This window comes from Pseudophryne corroboree, chromosome 3 (assembly GCF_028390025.1).
Source record: "Pseudophryne corroboree isolate aPseCor3 chromosome 3, aPseCor3.hap2, whole genome shotgun sequence".
Classification (NCBI taxonomy): Eukaryota; Metazoa; Chordata; class Amphibia; order Anura; family Myobatrachidae; genus Pseudophryne; species Pseudophryne corroboree.
This window is the reverse complement of record NC_086446.1, coordinates 105,213,442-105,231,579: the sequence shown is the minus strand read 5'-3', so window position 1 is coordinate 105,231,579 and position 18,138 is coordinate 105,213,442. Positions and strand designations below refer to the sequence as shown.

General features: G+C 48.8%; 1 protein-coding gene across 4 annotated transcripts in view; it reads left to right on the top strand.

Moving 5' to 3' along the window:
• Positions 1–18,138, top strand: part of TDRD12 (tudor domain containing 12) — a 614,823-nt gene that overhangs the window by 49,105 nt on the left and 547,580 nt on the right. For 2 of the 4 annotated variants that reach the window (XM_063958363.1, XM_063958364.1), the window contains exons 3-4: positions 12,090–12,239; positions 13,532–13,668. The exons of the other annotated variants lie outside the window; for them this stretch is intronic. In XM_063958363.1, the coding sequence (XP_063814433.1) occupies positions 12,090–12,239; positions 13,532–13,668 (287 nt within the window). The remainder of the gene's footprint in view (positions 1–12,089; positions 12,240–13,531; positions 13,669–18,138) is intronic. 4 annotated transcript variants of the gene reach the window in all.

Sequence of the window (18,138 nt, the reverse complement as noted above, 5' to 3'; positions counted from 1 at the left end):
ACGTCAGCTCCGGCCCCGATCAGCTTGTTGCTATCGCAGTCTGGGCTACTGTGCATAGCCTAGGAAAAACATCAGACGGTGAGCGAGTTGCGAATGTATTTGCAGCTGACCGCCGATGGCAGGGATTTTCGCACGGCGTACGCAGCCATGCACGTGGCGGATTTCCACTCTGTCTGGGCTATGACTATCTGATCGCAAACCTCTGCAAAATCGCAGAGGTGCAATCAGGTCTGAATTAAGCCCAAAGACATACGCGTCAGCCCTGCAGCACAGTCGATGGCAGATATGTCTGCAGATATATTGGCGTATCGTGCTGTGTGTACGGGCAGTACACTTGCTGCAGAGGCCGCCAGTGACTGACAACACAACTGGACGGGCACATATAAATAGCTGCCCAGTTGTGACATCAAGCTCAACCTATCGGGCTGGCGATCGGAAAGTGTGTATGCACTTTACCGACCGTCAGATAGAGATCCATCAGCCTAGTATGTATCCATCATAACACAGGATAACTTTATTGATTTATTAAAAAATATATATATTTCTTTATTTCTCTGACGTCCTAAGTGGATGCTGGGACTCCGTAAGGACCATGGGGAAAAGCGGCTCCGCAGGAGACTGGGTACAACTAAAGAAAGCTTTAGGACTACCTGGTGTGCACTGGCTCCTCCCTCTATGACCCTCCTCCAGACCTCAGTTAGAATCTTGTGCCCGGCTGAGCTGGATGCACACTAGGGCTCTCCTGAGCTCCTAGAAAAAGAAAGTTTAATTTAGGTTTTTTATTTTCAGTGAGATCTGCTGGCAACAGACTCACTGCTACGAGGGACTAAGGGGAGAAGAAGCGAACCTACCTGCTTGCAGCTAGCTTGGGCTTCTTAGGCTACTGGACACCATTAGCTCCAGAGGGATCGAACACCGGGCCCGACCTCGATCGTCCGGTCCCGGAGCCGGGCCGCCGTCCCCCTTACAGAGCCAGAAGCAAGTAGACGGTCCTGGAAATCGGCGGCAGAAGACTTCGGTCTTCATCAAGGTAGCGGACAGCACTGCAGCTGTGCGCCATTGCTTCCCATGCACACCTCACACTCCGGTCACTGATGGGTGCAGGGTGCTGGGGGGGGGCGCCCTGGGCTGCAATATTAAGTACCTTGGCTGGCAAAACTACGCATAATATAGTCATAGAGACTATATATGTGTAAAATCCCCTGCCAGATATACCTACAAAAAAGCGGGAGAAGTCCGCCAAAAAGGGGCGGGGCTATCTCCCTCAGCACACTGGCGCCATTTTCTCTCACAGCTCCGCTGGAAGGATCGCTCCCAGGCTCTCCCCTGCAGTTTCCAGACTACATAGGGTAAAAAAGAGAGGGGGGGCACTAAATTTAGGCGCAATATTGTGTATACAAGCAGCTATTGGGAAAATCACTCAGTTACAGTGTTAATCCCTGTGTATATATAGCGCTCTGGTGTGTGCTGGCATACTCTCTGTCTCCCCAAAGGGCTTTGTGGGGTCCTGTCCTCAGTCAGAGCATTCCCTGTGTGTGTGCGGTGTGTCGGTACGGCTGTGTCGACATGTATGATGAGGAGGCTTATGTGGAGGCGGAGCAGATGCCGATAAATGTGATGTCATCCCCTGCGGGGCTGACACCTGAGTGGATGGATAGGTGGAAGGTATTAACCGACAGTGTCAACTCCTTACATAAAAGGCTGGATGACGTAACAGCTGTGGGACAGCCGGCTTCTCAGCCCGCGCCTGCCCGGGTGTCTCAAAGGCCATCAGGGGCTCAAAAACGCCCGCTACCTCAGATGGCAGACACAGATGTCGACACGGAGTCTGACTCCAGTGTCGACGAGGTTGAGACATATACACAATCCACTAGGTACATCCGTTGCATGATCTCGGCAATGAAAAATGTGTTACACATTTCTGACATTAACCCAAGTACCACAAAAAAGGGGTTTTATGTTTGGGGAGAAAAAGCAGCCAGTGTTTTGTTCCCCCATCAGATGAGTGAATGAAGTGTGTGAAGAAGCGTGGGTTCCCCCGATAAGAAACTGGTAATTTCTAAAAAGTTACTGATGGCGTACCCTTTCCCGCCAGAGGATAGGTCACGTTGGGAGATATCCCCTAGGGTGGATAAGGCGCTCACACGTTTGTCAAAAAAGGTGGCACTGCCGTCTTAGGATACGGCCACTTTGAAGGAGCCTGCTGATAAAAAGCAGGAGGCTATCCTGAAGTCTGTATATACACACTCAGGTACTATATTGAGACCTGCAATTGCCTCAGCATGGATAGTGCTGCTACAGCTGGTTTATTACCCTGTCAGGACAGGGATACTATTTTGCTGACCATAGAGCATATTAAAGACGTCGTCTTATATATGAGGGATGCACAGAGGGATATTTGTCGGCTGGCATCCAGAATTAATGCAATGTCCATTCTGCCAGGAGGGTATTAGGGACCCGGCAGTGGACAGGCGATGCTGACTTTAGAAGGCACATGAAGATTCTGCCTTATAAGGGTGAGGAATTGTTTGGGGATGGTCTCGTATCCACAGCAACAGCTGGGAAAGAAAATTTTATACCTCAGGTTTCCTCACAGCCTAAGAAAGCACCGTATTATCAGGTACAGTCCTTTCGGCTTCAGAAAAGCAAGCGGGTCAAAGGCGCTTCCTTTCTGCACAGAGACAAGGGAAGAGGGAAAAAGCTGCACCAGACAGCCAGTTCCCAGGATCAAAAATCTTCCCCCGCTTCCTCTGAGTCCGCCGCATGACGCTGGGGCTCCACAGGTGGAGCCAGGTGCGGTGGGGGCGCGTCTCGGGAACTTCAGCGACCAGTGGGCTCGCTCACAGGTGGATCCCTGGGTTCTGCAAGTAGTATCACTGGGATACAAGCTGGAGTTCGAGGCGACTCCCCCTCGCCGTTACCTCAAATCAGCCTTGCCTACTGCCCTCGAGGGGAGGTAGTACTGGCGGCAATTCACAAGCTGTACTCCAGCAGGTGATGATCAAGGTACTCCTCCTTCAACAAGGCCGGGGTTACTATTCCACAATGGTTGTGGTACCGAAACCAGACGGTTCCGTGAGACCCATTCTAAAATTGAAATCCTTGAACACTTATATACGAAGGTTCAAGTTCAAAATGGAACCGCTCACGGCGGTTATTGCAAGCCTGGACGAAGGGGATTACATGGTATCACTGGACATCAAGGATGCTTACCTGCATGTCCCCATTTACCCTCCTCACCAGGAGTACCTCAAAATTGTGGTACAGGACTGTCATTACCAATTCCAGACGTTGCCGTTGGTCTGTCCCCGGCACCGAGGGTATTTACCAAGGTAATGGCCGAAATGATGATACTCCTTCGAAAAAAGGGAGTTATAATTATCCCGTACTTGGATGATCTCCTTATAAAGGCAAGGTCCAGGGAGCAGTTGTTGGTCGGAGTAGCACTATCTCGTGAAGTGCTACAACAGCACGGCTGGATTCTGAATATTCCTCGCAGCTGGTTTCTACGACGCGTCTACTGTTCCTGGGTATGGTTCTGGACACAGAACAGGAAAAAGTGTTTCTCCCGGAGGAGGCGGCCAAGGAGTTGTCATCTCTAGTCAGAGACCTCCTAAAACAAATAAAGGTGTCGGTGCATCAATGCACGCGAGTCCTGGGAAAGATGGTAGCTTCTTACGAAGAAATTCCATTCGGCAGGTTCCATGCAAGGATTTTCCAGTGGGATCTGTTGGACAAGTGGTCCGGGTCGCATCTTCAGATGCATCGGCTGATAACCCTGTCTCCAAGGGCCAGGGTGTCGCTGTTGTGGTGGCTGCAGAGTGCTCATCTTCTAGAGGGCCGCAGATTCGGCATACAGGACTGGGTCCTGGTGACCACGGATGCCAGCCTTCGAGGCTGGGGGGCAGTCACACAGGGAAGAAACTTCCAAGGACTATGGTCGAGTCAGGAGACTTTCCTACACATAAATATTCTGGATCTAAGGGCCATTCACAATGCCCTAAGTCAGGCTAGACCCCTGCTTCAACACCAGCCGGTTCTGATCCAGTCAGACAACATCACGGCGGTCGCCCATGTAAACCAACAGGGCAGCACAAGAAGCAGGATGGCGATGGCAGAAGCCACGAGGATTTTCCGATGGGCGGAAAATCATGTGTTAGCACTGTCAGCAGTGTTCATTCCCGGAGTGGACAACTGGGAAGCAGACTTTCTCAGCAGGCACGACCTCCACCCGGGAGAGTGGGGATTTCATCCAGAAGTCTTCCAAATGATTGTACACCATTGGGAAAGGCCACAGGTGGACATGATGGCGTCCCGCCTCAACAAAAAGCTAAAAAGATATTGCGCCAGGTCAAGGGACCCTCAGGCGATAGCTGTGGACGCTCTGGTAACACCGTGGGGGTACCAGTCGGTGTATGTGTTCCCTCCTCTGCCTCTCATACCCAAGGTACTGAGAATAATAAGAAGGAGAGGAGTAAGAACTATACTCGTGGTTCCGGATTGGCCAAAAAGAGCTTGGTACCCAGAAAAATGATCTGAGGACCCATGGCCTCTGCCGCTCAGACAGGACCTGCTGCAGCAGGGGCCCTGTCTGTTCCAAGACTTACCGCGGCTGCGTTTGACGGCATGGCGGTTGAACGCCGAATCCTGAAGGAAAAGGGCATTCCGGAGGAAGTCATCCCTACGCTGATTAAAGCTAGGAAAGAAGTGACCGCAAACCATTATCACCGCATATGGCGAAAATATGTTGCGTGGTGTGAGGCCAGGAAGGCCCAACGGAGGAATTTCAGTTGGGCCGTTTTCTGCACTACCTACAGTCAGGGGTGACTATGGGCCTAAAATTGGGTTCCATTAAGGTCGAGATTTCGGCTCTGTCGATATTCTTCCAGAAAGAACTGGCTTCACTGCCTGATGTTCAGACATTTGTTAAGGGAGTGCTGCATATTCAGCCCCCTTTTGTGCCTCCAGTGGCACCTTGGGATCACAACGTGGTGTTGGATTTCCTAAAGTCACATTGGTTTGAGCCACTAAAAACCGTGGATTTGAAATATCTCACGTGGAAAGTGGTCATGCTGTTGGCCTTGGCTTCGGCCAGGCGGGTGTCAGAATTGGCGGCTTTGTCATATAAAAGCCCTTATCTGATTTTCCATATGGATAGGGCAGAATTGAGGACTCGTCCCCAGTTTCTCCATAAGGTGGTATCAGCTTTTCATTTGAACCAACCTATTGTAGTGCCTGCGGCTACTAAGGACTTGGAGGATTCCAAGTTGTTGGACGTAGTCAGGGCCCTGAAAATGTATGTTTCCAGGACAGCTAGTGTCAGGAAAACTGACTTGCTATTTATCCTGTATGCACCCAACAAGCTGGGTGCTCCTGCTTCAAAGCAGACTATTGCTCGCTGGATTTGTAGTACGATTCAGCTTGCACATTCTGCAGCTGGACTGCCGCATCCTAGATCAGTGAAAGCCCATTCCACGAGGAAGGTGGGCTCTTCTTGGGCGGCTGCCCGAGGGGTCTCGGCTTTACAACTTTGCAGAGCAGCTACTTGGTCGGGGTCAAACACATTTGCTAAATTTTACAAGTTTGATACCCTGGCTGAGGAGGACCTAGAGTTTGCTCATTCGGTGCTGCAGAGTCATCCGCACTCTCCCGCCCGTTTGGGAGCTTTGGTATAATCCCCATGGTCCTTACGGAGTCCCAGCATCCACTTAGGACGTCAGAGAAAATAAGAATTTACTCACCGGTAATTCTATTTCTCGTAGTCCGTAGTGGATGCTGGGCGCCCATCCCATGTGCGGATTGTCTGCAATACTTGTATATAGTTATTGTTAACTAAAGGGTTATTGTTAAGCCATCCGTTGAGAGGCTCAGTTATATATCATACTGTTAAGTGGGAATAGTATCACGAGTTATACGGTGTAATTGGTGTGGCTGGTATGAGTCTTACCCGGGATTCAAAATCCTTCCTTATTGTGTCAGCTCTTCCGGGCACAGTATCCTAACTGAGGTCTGGAGGAGGGTCATAGAGGGAGGAGCCAGTGCACACCAGGTAGTCCTAAAGCTTTCTTTAGTTGTGCCCAGTCTCTGCGGAGCCGCTATTCCCCATGGTCCTTACGGAGTCCCAGCATCCACTACGGACTACGAGAAATAGATTTACCGGTGAGTAAAATCTTATTTTCTCTGACGTCCTAGTGGATGCTGGGAACTCCGTAAGGACCATGGGGAATAGCGGCTCCGCAGGAGTCTGGGCACAAAAGTAAAGCTTTAGGACTACCTGGTGTGCACTGGCTCCTCCCCCTATGACACTCCTCCAAGCCTCAGTTAGATTTTTGTGCCCGACCGAGAAGGGTGCACACTAGGGGCTCTCCTGAGCTCTTAGTGAAAGTTTAGTTTTAGGTTTTTTTATTTTCAGTGAGACCTGCTGGCAACAGGCTCACTGCATCGAGGGACTAAGGGGAGAAGAAGCGAACTCACCTGCGTGCAGAGTGGATTGGGCTTCTTAGGCTACTGGACACCATTAGCTCCAGAGGGACCGAACACAGGCCCAGCCTCGGAGTCCGGTCCCAGAGCCGCGCCGCCGGCCCCCTTGCAGAGCCAGAAGCAAGAAGAGGTCCGGAAAATCGGCGGCAGAAGACATCCTGTCTTCACCAAGGTAGCGCACAGCACTGCGGCTGTGCGCCATTGCTCCTCAGCACACTTCACACTCCGGTCACTGAGGGTGCAGGGCGCTAGGGGGGGGCGCCCTGAGCAGCAATAGAAACACCTTGGCTGGCAAAAATACATCACATATAGCCCCCAGGGCTATATGGATGAATTTTAACCCCTGCCAGATTCCACATAAAAGCGGGAGAAAAGGCCGCCGAGAAGGGGGCGGAGCCTATCTCCTCAGCACACAGGCGCCATTTTCCTTCACAGCTCCGCTGAAAGGACGTCTCCCTGACTCTCCCCTGCAGTCCTGCACTACAGAAACAGGGTAAAAAAGAGAGGGGGGCACTAATTGGCGTAATAATTACAAATAGCAGCTATAAGGGGGAAAAACACTTATTTAAGGTTATCCCTGTATATATATATATATATAGCGCTCTGGTGTGTGCTGGCATACTCTCCCTCTGTCTCCCCAAAGGGCTAGTGGGGTCCTGTCCTCTGTCAGAGCATTCCCTGTGTGTGTGCTGTGTGTCGGTACGTTGTGTCGACATGTATGAGGAGGAAAATGATGTGGAGGCGGGGCAATTGCCTATAATAGAGATGTCACCCCCTAGGGAGTCGACACCTGAGTGGATGATCTTATGGAAGGAATTACGTGACAGTGTCAGCTCTTTGCAAAAAACAGTTGACGACATAAGACAGCCGGCTACTCAGCTTGTGCCTGTCCAGGCGTCTCAAAAGCCATCAGGGGCTCTAAAACGCCCGTTACCTCAGATGGTAGATACAGACGTCGACACGGATACTGACTCCAGTGTCGACGGGGAAGAGACAAACGTGACTTCCAGTAGGGCCACACGTTACATGATTGAGGCAATGAAAAATGTTTTACATATTTCTGATAATACTAATACCACTAAAAAGGGTATTATGTTCGGTGAGAAAAAACTACCTGTAGTTTTTCCTGAATCTGAGGAATTAAATGAGGTGTGTGATGAAGCGTGGGTTTCCCCCGATAAAAAACTGATAATTCCTAAAAAATTATTGGCATTATATCCTTTCCCGCCAGAGATTAGGGCGCGTTGGGAAACACCCCCTAGGGTGGATAAAGCACTCACACGCTTATCAAAACAGGTGGCTCTACCTTCTCCTGAGACGGACGCCCTTAAGGATCCTGCTGATAGAAAGCAGGAAGGTATCCTAAAATGTATTTACACACATACTGGTGTTATACTGCGACCGGCAATCGCCTCAGCCTGGATGTGCAGTGCTGGTTTGGCTTGGTCGAATTCCCTGACTGAAAATATTGATACCCTAGACAGGGACAGTATATTACTGACTATAGAGCATTTAAAAGATGCATTTCTATATATGCGTGATGCACAGTGGGATATTTGCCGACTGGCATCAAGAGTAAGTGCGCTGTCCATTTCTGCCAGAAGAGGGTTATGGACGCGACAGTGGTCAGGTGATGCGGATTCCAAACGGCATATGGAAGTATTGCCTTATAAAGGGGAGGAGTTATTTGGGGTAGGTCTGTCAGATCTGGTGGCCACGGCAACAGCTGGGAAATCCACATTTTTACCCCAGGTCGCCTCTCAACATAAGAAGACGCCGTATTATCAGGCGCAGTCCTTTCGTCCCCATAAGGGCAAGCTAGCGAAAGGCTCCTCATTTCTGCCCCGGGGCAGAGGAAGGGGAAAAAGGCTGCAACAGACAGCAAATCCCCAAGAACAGAAGCCCTCTCCCGCTTCTGCCAAGTCCTCAGCATGACGCTGGGGCTTTACAAGCGGACTTAGGCACGGTGGGGGCACGTCTCAAGAATTTCAGCGCGCAGTGGGCTCACTTGCAGGTAGACCCCTTGGTCCTTCAGGTGGTATCTCAGGGGTACAAATTGGAATTCGAGACACCTCCCCCTCGCCGGTTCCTAAAGTCTGCTTTACCGACGTCTCCCTCCGACAGGGAGGCGGTATTGGAGGCCATTCACAAGCTGTATTCTCAGCAGGTGATAATCAAGGTACCCCTCCTGCAACAGGGCAAGGGGTATTATTCCACGCTGTTTGTGGTACCGAAGCCGGACGGCTCGGTGAGACCTATTTTAAATCTGAAATCTTTGAACACTTACATACAAAGGTTCAAGTTCAAGATGGAGTCACTCAGAGCAGTGATAGCGAACCTGGAAGAAGGGGACTATATGGTGTCTCTGGACATCAAGGATGCTTACCTCCATGTCCCAATTTACCCTTCTCACCAAGGGTACCTCAGGTTTGTGGTACAGAACTGTCACTATCAGTTTCAGACGCTGCCGTTTGGATTGTCCACGGCACCCCGGGTCTTTACCAAGGTAATGGCCGAAATGATGATACTTCTTCGAAGAGAAGGCGTCTTAATTATCCCTTACTTGGACGATCTCCTGATAAGGGCAAGATCCAAGGAACGGTTAGTAGTCGGAGTAGCACTATCTCAAGTAGTGTTACGACAGCACGGGTGGATTCTAAATATCCCAAAATCACAGCTGATTCCGACGACACGTCTGCTGTTCCTAGGGATGATTCTGGACACAGTCCAGAAAAAGGTGTTTCTTCCGGAAGAAAAAGCCAGGGAGTTATCCGAGTTAGTCAGAAACCTCCTGAAACCAGACCGGGTCTCAGTGCATCAATGCACAAGGGTCCTGGGAAAAATGGTGGCTTCCTACGAAGCGATTCCATTCGGCAGATTCCACGCAAGAACATTTCAGTGGGATCTGCTGGACAAATGGTCCGGATCGCATCTTCACATGCATCAGCGGATAACCCTGTCCCCAAGGACAAGAGTGTCTCTCCTGTGGTGGTTGCAGAGTGCTCATCTTCTAGAGGGCCGCAGATTCGGCATTCAGGACTGGATCCTGGTGACCACGGATGCCAGCCTGAGAGGCTGGGGAGCAGTCACACAGGGAAAAAATTTCCAGGGCTTGTGGTCAAGCCTGGAAACGTCACTTCACATAAATATCCTGGAACTAAGGGCCATTTACAATGCTCTAAGCCAAGCAAGACCTCTGCTTCAGGGTCAGCCGGTGTTGAACCAGTCGGACAACATCACGGCAGTCGCCCACGTAAACAGATAGGGCGGCACGAGAAGCAGGAGGGCAATGGCAGAAGCTGCAAGGATTCTTCGCTGGGCGGAAAATCATGTGATAGCACTGTCAGCAGTGTTCATTCCGGGAGTGGACAACTGGGAAGCAGACTTCCTCAGCAGACACGACCTCCACCCGGGAGAGTGGGGACTTCATCCAGAAGTCTTCCACATGATTGTAAACCGTTGGGAAAAACCAAAGGTGGACATGATGGCGTCCCGCTTCAACAAAAAACTAGACAGGTATTGCGCCAGGTCAAGGGACCCTCAGGCAATAGCTGTGGACGCTCTGGTAACACCGTGGGTGTACCAGTCAGTGTATGTGTTCCCTCCTCTGCCTCTCATACCCAAGGTTCTGAGAATCATAAGAAGGAGAGGAGTAAGGACTATACTCGTGGCTCCGGATTGGCCAAGAAGGACTTGGCACCCGGAACTTCAAGAGATGCTCACAGAGGAACCGTGGCCTCTACCTCTAAGAAGGGATCTGCTCCAGCAGGGACCCTGTCTGTTCCAAGACTTACCGCGGCTGCGTTTGACGGCATGGCGGTTGAACACCGGATCCTGAAGGAAAAAGGCATTCCGGATGAAGTCATCCCTACCCTGATCAAAGCCAGGAAGGATGTAACCGCACAACATTATCACCGTATTTGGCGTAAATATGTTGCGTGGTGCGAGGCCAGGAAGGCCCCTACAGAGGAATTTCAACTGGGTCATTTCCTGCATTTCCTGCAAACAGGACTGTCTATGGGCCTAAAATTAGGGTCCATTAAGGTTCAAATTTCGGCCCTGTCAATTTTCTTCCAGAAAGAACTGGCTTCAGTTCCTGAAGTTCAGACGTTTGTCAAGGGGGTACTGCATATACAACCTCCTTTTGTGCCTCCAGTGGCACCTTGGGATCTCAATGTAGTTTTGGGGTTCCTAAAATCACATTGGTTTGAACCACTCACCACTGTGGACTTAAAATATCTCACATGAAAAGTGGTAATGCTGTTGGCCCTGGCTTCAGCCAGGCGTGTCTCAGAATTGGCGGCTTTATCCTATAAAAGCCCTTACCTAATTTTTCATTCGGACAGGGCAGAATTGAGGACTCGTCCTCAATTTCTCCCTAAGGTGGTTTCAGCGTTTCACCTGAACCAGCCTATTGTGGTACCTGCGGCTACTAGGGACTTGGAGGACTCCAAGTTGCTGGACGTAGTCAGGGCCCTGAAAATATATGTTTCCAGGACGGCTGGAGTCAGGAAATCTGACTCGCTGTTTATCCTGTATGCACCCAACAAGCTGGGTGCTCCTGCTTCTAAGCAGACTATTGCTCGCTGGATTTGTAGTACAATTCAGCTTGCACATTCTGTGGCAGGCCTGCCACAGCCAAAATCTGTGAAAGCCCATTCCACAAGGAAGGTGGGCTCATCTTGGGCGGCTGCCCGAGGGGTCTCGGCGTTACAACTTTGCCGAGCAGCTACTTGGTCAGGGGCAAACACGTTTGCTAAATTCTACAAATTTGATACCCTGGCTGAGGAGGACCTGGAGTTCTCTCATTCGGTGCTGCAGAGTCATCCGCACTCTCCCACCCGTTTGGGAGCTTTGGTATAATCCCCATGGTCCTTACGGAGTTCCCAGCATCCACTAGGACGTCAGAGAAAATAAGAATTTACTTACCGATAATTCTATTTCTCGTAGTCCGTAGTGGATGCTGGGCGCCCATCCCAAGTGCGGACTGTCTGCAATACTTGTACATAGTTATTGTTACAAAAATCGGGTTATTATTGTTGTGAGCCATCTTTCCAGAGGCTCCTCTGTTATCATGCTGTTAACTGGGTTCAGATCACAGGTTATACGGTGTGATTGGTGTGGCTGGTATGAGTCTTACCCGGGATTCAAAATCCTTCCTTATTGTGTACGCTCGTCCGGGCACAGTATCCTAACTGAGGCTTGGAGGAGGGTCATAGGGGGAGGAGCCAGTGCACACCAGGTAGTCCTAAAGCTTTACTTTTGTGCCCAGTCTCCTGCGGAGCCGCTATTCCCCATGGTCCTTACGGAGTTCCCAGCATCCACTACGGACTACGAGAAATAGAATTATCGGTAAGTAAATTCTTATTTTATCTTACATTTGAATTTATTGACATTCAGCTTGTTGACACTGTGTTGACATAGTCAGAATGTCGACAAGGTGATTCTAATGCTCCTGTTGACATTCTCACCATTTACAGTCTGACTGCATATTTTGGCCTCCTGGCTTGGTGACGCACACCTGTATGAGGGGCACCATTGGGTAGCTGTCACTTGTATATGTGCTATTCTGATCTGCAGTTTGTGTGTAACAATGGGTTTTTATGCAGGTGACAGATCCGAGCTGCTTTTTCTGTGAGATACTGAAGCTGTATGACAGTAAGGAATACGAGCAGCTGTTTGAGGAGCTGAATCTGCTGTATGGCACAACGTACAGAGATCTAGAAGAACTGAAGCCGGCGTCCTTAACTCTTGGGGCGGTAATTCCCGTACTTCTGACTTGTGTAGAATAAGTGTGGGGTGTATTGCTTTACATTGAAAGCATACTTGCCTACTCTCCCTATTTCTACAGGAGACGCACTGTATTTCGAGTAGTACCCAGCACCCTATAAAGAGTCTGCACCCCTCCCGCATTCTGCCCACTTCCTATTAAAGTGGGCAGAATGGGGAGATAAATACTACATTTGTGGTTCCAGCGGAGGATGCGGTTCCTAATGACTCTATTCTATGCCCCTTTTGCAAGTTTGCCCCAATCAACTCATTTTCCCAGTAAGGGTCCGGGGCCTAATGACGCAATTAGCTCGGCCCTGCCCCCGTTGCTGCCCACCTATTTCTCCTTTCCAGGCATCTCCCGGAGATAATGTCTGATGCGACCTGTGGGAGCGTGCAATTCTGCATAACACACTAGGCGATATACACGATTTGTAGTTCCGATAGGTCAGCTTGGACCGATAATGCACTAAATGGTATACACCCTAAGCCATTGGCGATAGGAATCTGTCTCTATGGCCGCTTGCTAAATTGCATCACAGCAGAAGTGTGAAAATTAGGTAATGCTTTTCTTGGAGTTAGAAATAATAGCCATCAGCGTCAGGGAAACGTAACGTCAGTAGTAAATTTCCCGCAGAACACGTAGCAGCGGTTTCTCACAACCCAGACACATACAGAGGGTGTGGATCATAGAGTCGACCATACTTAGGTTGACAGTGTCTAGGTCGACCACTATTGGTCGACAGTGACTAAGTCGACACCTAAAATAGGTCGACATGAGTTTTTTGTTTTTAAAAAAATTGGTGTTTTCTCCGTAGAGTGACCGGGAACCCAGTTTGTGCACCGTGTCCCCTCGCGTGGCTCGCAAGCTTTGGGCAAGGTGCCTCGCTCTGCTGCGCTCAGCACAGGTTAACGTTACCAATCGTAGTCCACGTGGATCGTAAAGTATGAAAAAGTTCAAAAAAATGTAATTTTTTTTGGAAAACTCAAGTCGACCTTTTGTCGTGTCGACCGAGTGACCATGTCAACCTAGAAACCATGTCGACCAATTGTGGGCGACCTAATGACTGTCGACCTAAGTGTGGTTGACCTATAGCCCGGATACCCTATACAGAGACGTTCCCGGGATTCCCTGCACTACTGTTTATGCATTTTAGCTTTCTTACTGAGGCAGTCTCTTAGTTCCCCAGTATTTTATGATTGTTAGATTATTTCTTAATGCTTCATGGTGATATCTAAGAACAATATGGAGTGACACAAGTATGTATGTGTTTACCTCTAGTATTGTGTCGTTTTCTGTGAAGAAATGAAGAGCTGGTGCAGAGCTACCCTGGAATCGCCCGCTTGTAGTGCTCAGTTTGAGATAGTCGAATGTTTTCTGCTTGACTACGCTTTGTACTGTCCCATTAAGAAGAGCAAGTAAGAAGCCTTTCTTAATGTTTTACTTTAATACAATCAAGCTATTGCCCTAGAATGCCATATAGCTGGGGAACAATTTGGTTGGCCAACTCATTTCATTTGTTAAAATATTTATGTGTTTTACCTGAATTCTGGGACATGTGGGTACATGTTCATTCTGGAGCGACTAGGAAGTCCTCTTAAGGATAATTCCTAGGTTTCTTTGAAAGGCTCTAAGATCCAAGGCAAATGGCCACTAGAGGGATAGTTGGGTTACGGAGGGGTGTGAAGATAGGTTACATAGTGAATACAGCCCATCCAGGATGAATACGCAGCCTTGAATATTTTTATTTTTTATTTTTGTTTGCTTATGAAATTATTTCTTCTTCTTATAGGCCCTACACACTGGGCTATATCACTCAAAGATATGAACGATCTTGTTCATTAATGACCAAGATAACGTTCATATCTTTGAGTGTGGAGGCACCAGCGATGAACGATGCGCGGCCCCGCGCTCGTTCATCGCTGGTGCCCCGTCGGCTGTGCATGCAGGCCAATATGGACGAACTCGTCCATATTTGCATGCGCTTCTATGGAGACGGGTGACGGGGGTAGTGAAGTAACTTCACTCCCCCCGTCACTGCCGCCGGGTCGGCCGTATCTGCCGCCGGGCAGCTCGGCGGCGGATCTTTAAATGTGTAGGGCCCATTAGTTTTCTGTAAGAGATAAATATTAGTGCCTTGACTGAGACTGGTACTAAAGACATTATTCACTCGAAAGGGCCATAATTGAGGATTGTTAAGATGAATCCTTCTGTTCTCCCAGGGAGTGATACTTCTCTGGTACAGAAGGAAGATCAGGAGTAAGGGTGCCTTGCGTTCTTGTCACCAAGTTAATCCAGCTGATCTAGGTTTGTTGATTTTCTGGTTATGTTCCATTTCCCAGGTTCACGGACTTCAGCTCTTTAAGATATATGCCCCTTGTCTTTGTCTGAATACGTGTTCTTTAAAGTCAGCTTTTTTCAGCTGTAGATAAGATTAAGCGGTCAGATGTTCTCTGACTTCTCTTTTCAGCCTTATTGGAATCTGCTAAAGGGGATCCCTTTAGGTAGATTTTTTTTTTTTTTTTAAATACTGTGTTCCCCAAGGTGAGAGAGGGTGAAGGGTGACCAGCTGATTGACAGATCATTATATTTCGCGCTTGTCCAATTGTCAAAATGAAACTGTTTAACATTACAGCTTCATTATTTGAGATAGTGGCCAGACTTTGTTTTTCTTTTTTTTTTTTATATATATATATTTTTTTTTAAATTGTTTATTTAATTTTCAAGTTGTATAGGGTTACATTAGCCCCCCACAACACGTGGGGAGAGCATATCCATAAAACAACATTATACCTAGAGCAGAGATATAATCGAAAAACAAAGATCATGGGGTTCCCATAATGAAAAAACATCACGTTGATAATAAAAGAAATAGAGATAAAGTATACACCGAGAGCGACCAAAGCACTCCGATTAAATAGGAACAAAAGAGAAAAAAAAACAACCAAACAATCTCGTGACTGTATCAGTAGAGAGAAGAAGGATAAAGAGAAAGCAAGAAAAGAGAAAAGAAGAGAGAGGAAAGGCGAGGAAAGTATAGAGTAGGGAGAGAAGAGACCGAGTCGGAGGGTCCGCCGGTGCGCCTCTTTATACAGCAGATACCGCTCGGAGCGCTAGTGTAAAATAGAAGGTAATACTTAAGGTACACGAAAAGGTAATATTAAGGATGGTCACATACCTACTCGATAGATTACGAGACTACCAAAATCACAGTAGGAGTGCCGCGGAACCCTCAGGGGAGCGTATTCTACGTGCTGGAGCTTGAGAGTTGAACCATAATTCCCAAATCAAAAGAAACTGGAGAGATCTGTTATGGAGGTATGCAGTGATTTTTTACATGCTTGCGAAGTACCATACTTTATCAATGACCCGCTTAATAGGGGGGGCCTCCCTCTGTTTCCAATGGAGGGCAATTGAGCAGCGAGCAGCATTTAAAATCTGTGTCAGTAATTTACCGGTATTTGGAGGTGTGTTAATAATGGGAAGGCCCAGCAGAAAAGACCAAGGGTCTTTAGATATCTGGGTCTAGAGCACTGTACTTATCAGGTGTGCGACTGAGTCCCAAAATAACATGATCTTGGGACACGTCCACCAGATGTGGAGGAAAGAGCCATGGCCGACGCAGCCTCTCCAGCACGCGGGCTAAGAGGAAGGGAACATCTTGTGGAGTCTAGAGGGGACAAAGTACCACCTATATAATATTTTGTAAGCGTTTTCCTTTACTAGCGTTGAGATGGAGGATTGTGCGGCAGCAGTGAAGACATCCGACCAATCATGGTCAGCAGGCGGCGGACCTAGGTCCCGTTCCCACTGGAGAACAAAAGCCGGGGTCGTCGACTGACCCCAAACCTGAAGAAGGGAGTATAGTAGGGAGATGATTCCTCGAGCAAGCGGTTTTTATGATAGCTATATGAATCCAGAGTGGATAAAGGTTGGAACGGGGAAGGATTCGATATAGAAGAGACAAAGTGTCTTATCTGGAAATAGGTAAAAAGGTTCGCTACCGGGAAATTATATTTTGTTATGATATCCGACAAAGGCGCGCACGTACCCTCAGACAGTACATCCAGTACAAAGCGGATATTCCTTTCCGACCATGGGCGAGAGCGAGTCAGAGACTGACCCGGGGTGAAAGAAGGGTTATCCCATAAAGGGGTAAGCGAAGAGGGGATGACAGTAGATGAAAGCGCCGAGTGCAGTAGTCCCAGATCTGGCAGGAGAATTCCAGTACAGGTTGCAGTTGCAAATGAGGGGATCTAGCCTTGGGGGAGGATAAGAGTAAAGACGACAAAGACGTAGTGTGGCCCAGTGCAGATTCTAGCTGGAGCCATCGAATGTTCTGAGCGGGGGCGAACCAAGCGACAGCTTGGCTGAGATGAGTAGCCAGATAGTAAAGGCGGATATCTGGGAAGCCTCTTCCGCCCTCTTGTACAGGTTTGCGTAAGGTGGAGAAACCTATCCTAGGGACCTTGTTTCTCCAAACAAAGCGGAGAAACCAAGAGTGAACTTGCGCCAAGACGGAGTCCGGGACTTTCACAGGCAGCGTCTGAAACAGATAAAGTAGGCGGGGGATTATATTCATTTTCAGAGCTATGATACGTCCCAGCCAGGATATAATCAAGGACTGCCATTTATGGAGATCGGCCTTAATGTTGACAAGCAAGGGGGCGAAGTTCGCCTTATATAGGTCACCGTAGCGGCGCGTAATAAAGATCCCCAGGTATCGGATTTTAGAAGCACACCAAGAAAATTTAAAGTTGGATTGCATGCGGGCTAGGTGGGTAGAAGAAATGTGGAAGGGGAGAGCTTCCGTTTTGGACCAATTAACCTTATATCCCGATACATGTCCGTACTCAGACAGAAGATTGAGAAGGTTCGGCAAAGAAGTGTGCGGTGAAGAAAGCGAAAGGAGGACATCATCTGCAAACAGGGAGATCTTTTAAACTGAGCTCCCCACCTCTAACCCCCCAATGTCGGTCGAAGACCGGATGCGTGCTGCCAACGGTTCTATTACTAGAGCAAATATCAGGGGCGAGCGTGGGCAGCCCTGTCTGGTGCCGTTGGAGATACCCAGAGGGTCCGACAGCACTCCATTCACGGAGACCCGTGCAGATGGATCCGAGTACAGAGCCTGAATCCCCGTGAGAAATTCCCCCTGAAAGCCAAAGTGAGCAAGAGTTTCAAACATAAAGGGCCAACCTATCCTGTCAAACGCTTTCTCCGCGTCCAGAGAAAGCAAAAGAGCAGGGGTATGTGTAAGGTTGATATGGTGAGCAAGGCTGATGACCCGCCTCGTATTGTCGCGGGCTTGGCGACCAGGGATAAATCCCACCTGGTCATTATGGACAAGGTGGGGCAATACGCTGTTCAATCGAAGGGCCAAGATTTTCGCATATATCTTAATGTCAGAGTTAAGTAGCGATATAGGTCTATAGTTAACGCAGTTGGATGCATCTTTGCCTTCCTTGGGAATAACTATAATCCTGGCCTCCAGAGCCGATTTGGAAAAAGAAGCTCCCTGTAGGACAGCATTAAAGAGGGTTGAAAGGTGGGGCATAAGCTGGGGCAGAAAAGTCTTATAGTAGGCGGCTGAGAAGCCATCTGGGCCGGGAGCCTTGTTAGATTTTAAACCTTTAACAACGGTGGCAATTTCTTCATTGGAGATCCTAGCGTTTATTTCCGCGGAAACCGTTGGGGACAGACAAGGTAGATGGCAGTGGGACAGAAAGGCACGCACGTCCACAAGAAAATCCGGGCTAGAATGTGAGCACCCATAAGCATTGTATAGCTTCTTGTAGAAGCGAGAGAAAGTCTCGGTGATACGTTTAGGATCACAAGTTTTCTTACCAGGGGAAGACTGAATAGACAAGACGTTGTTCCTTGCCAGT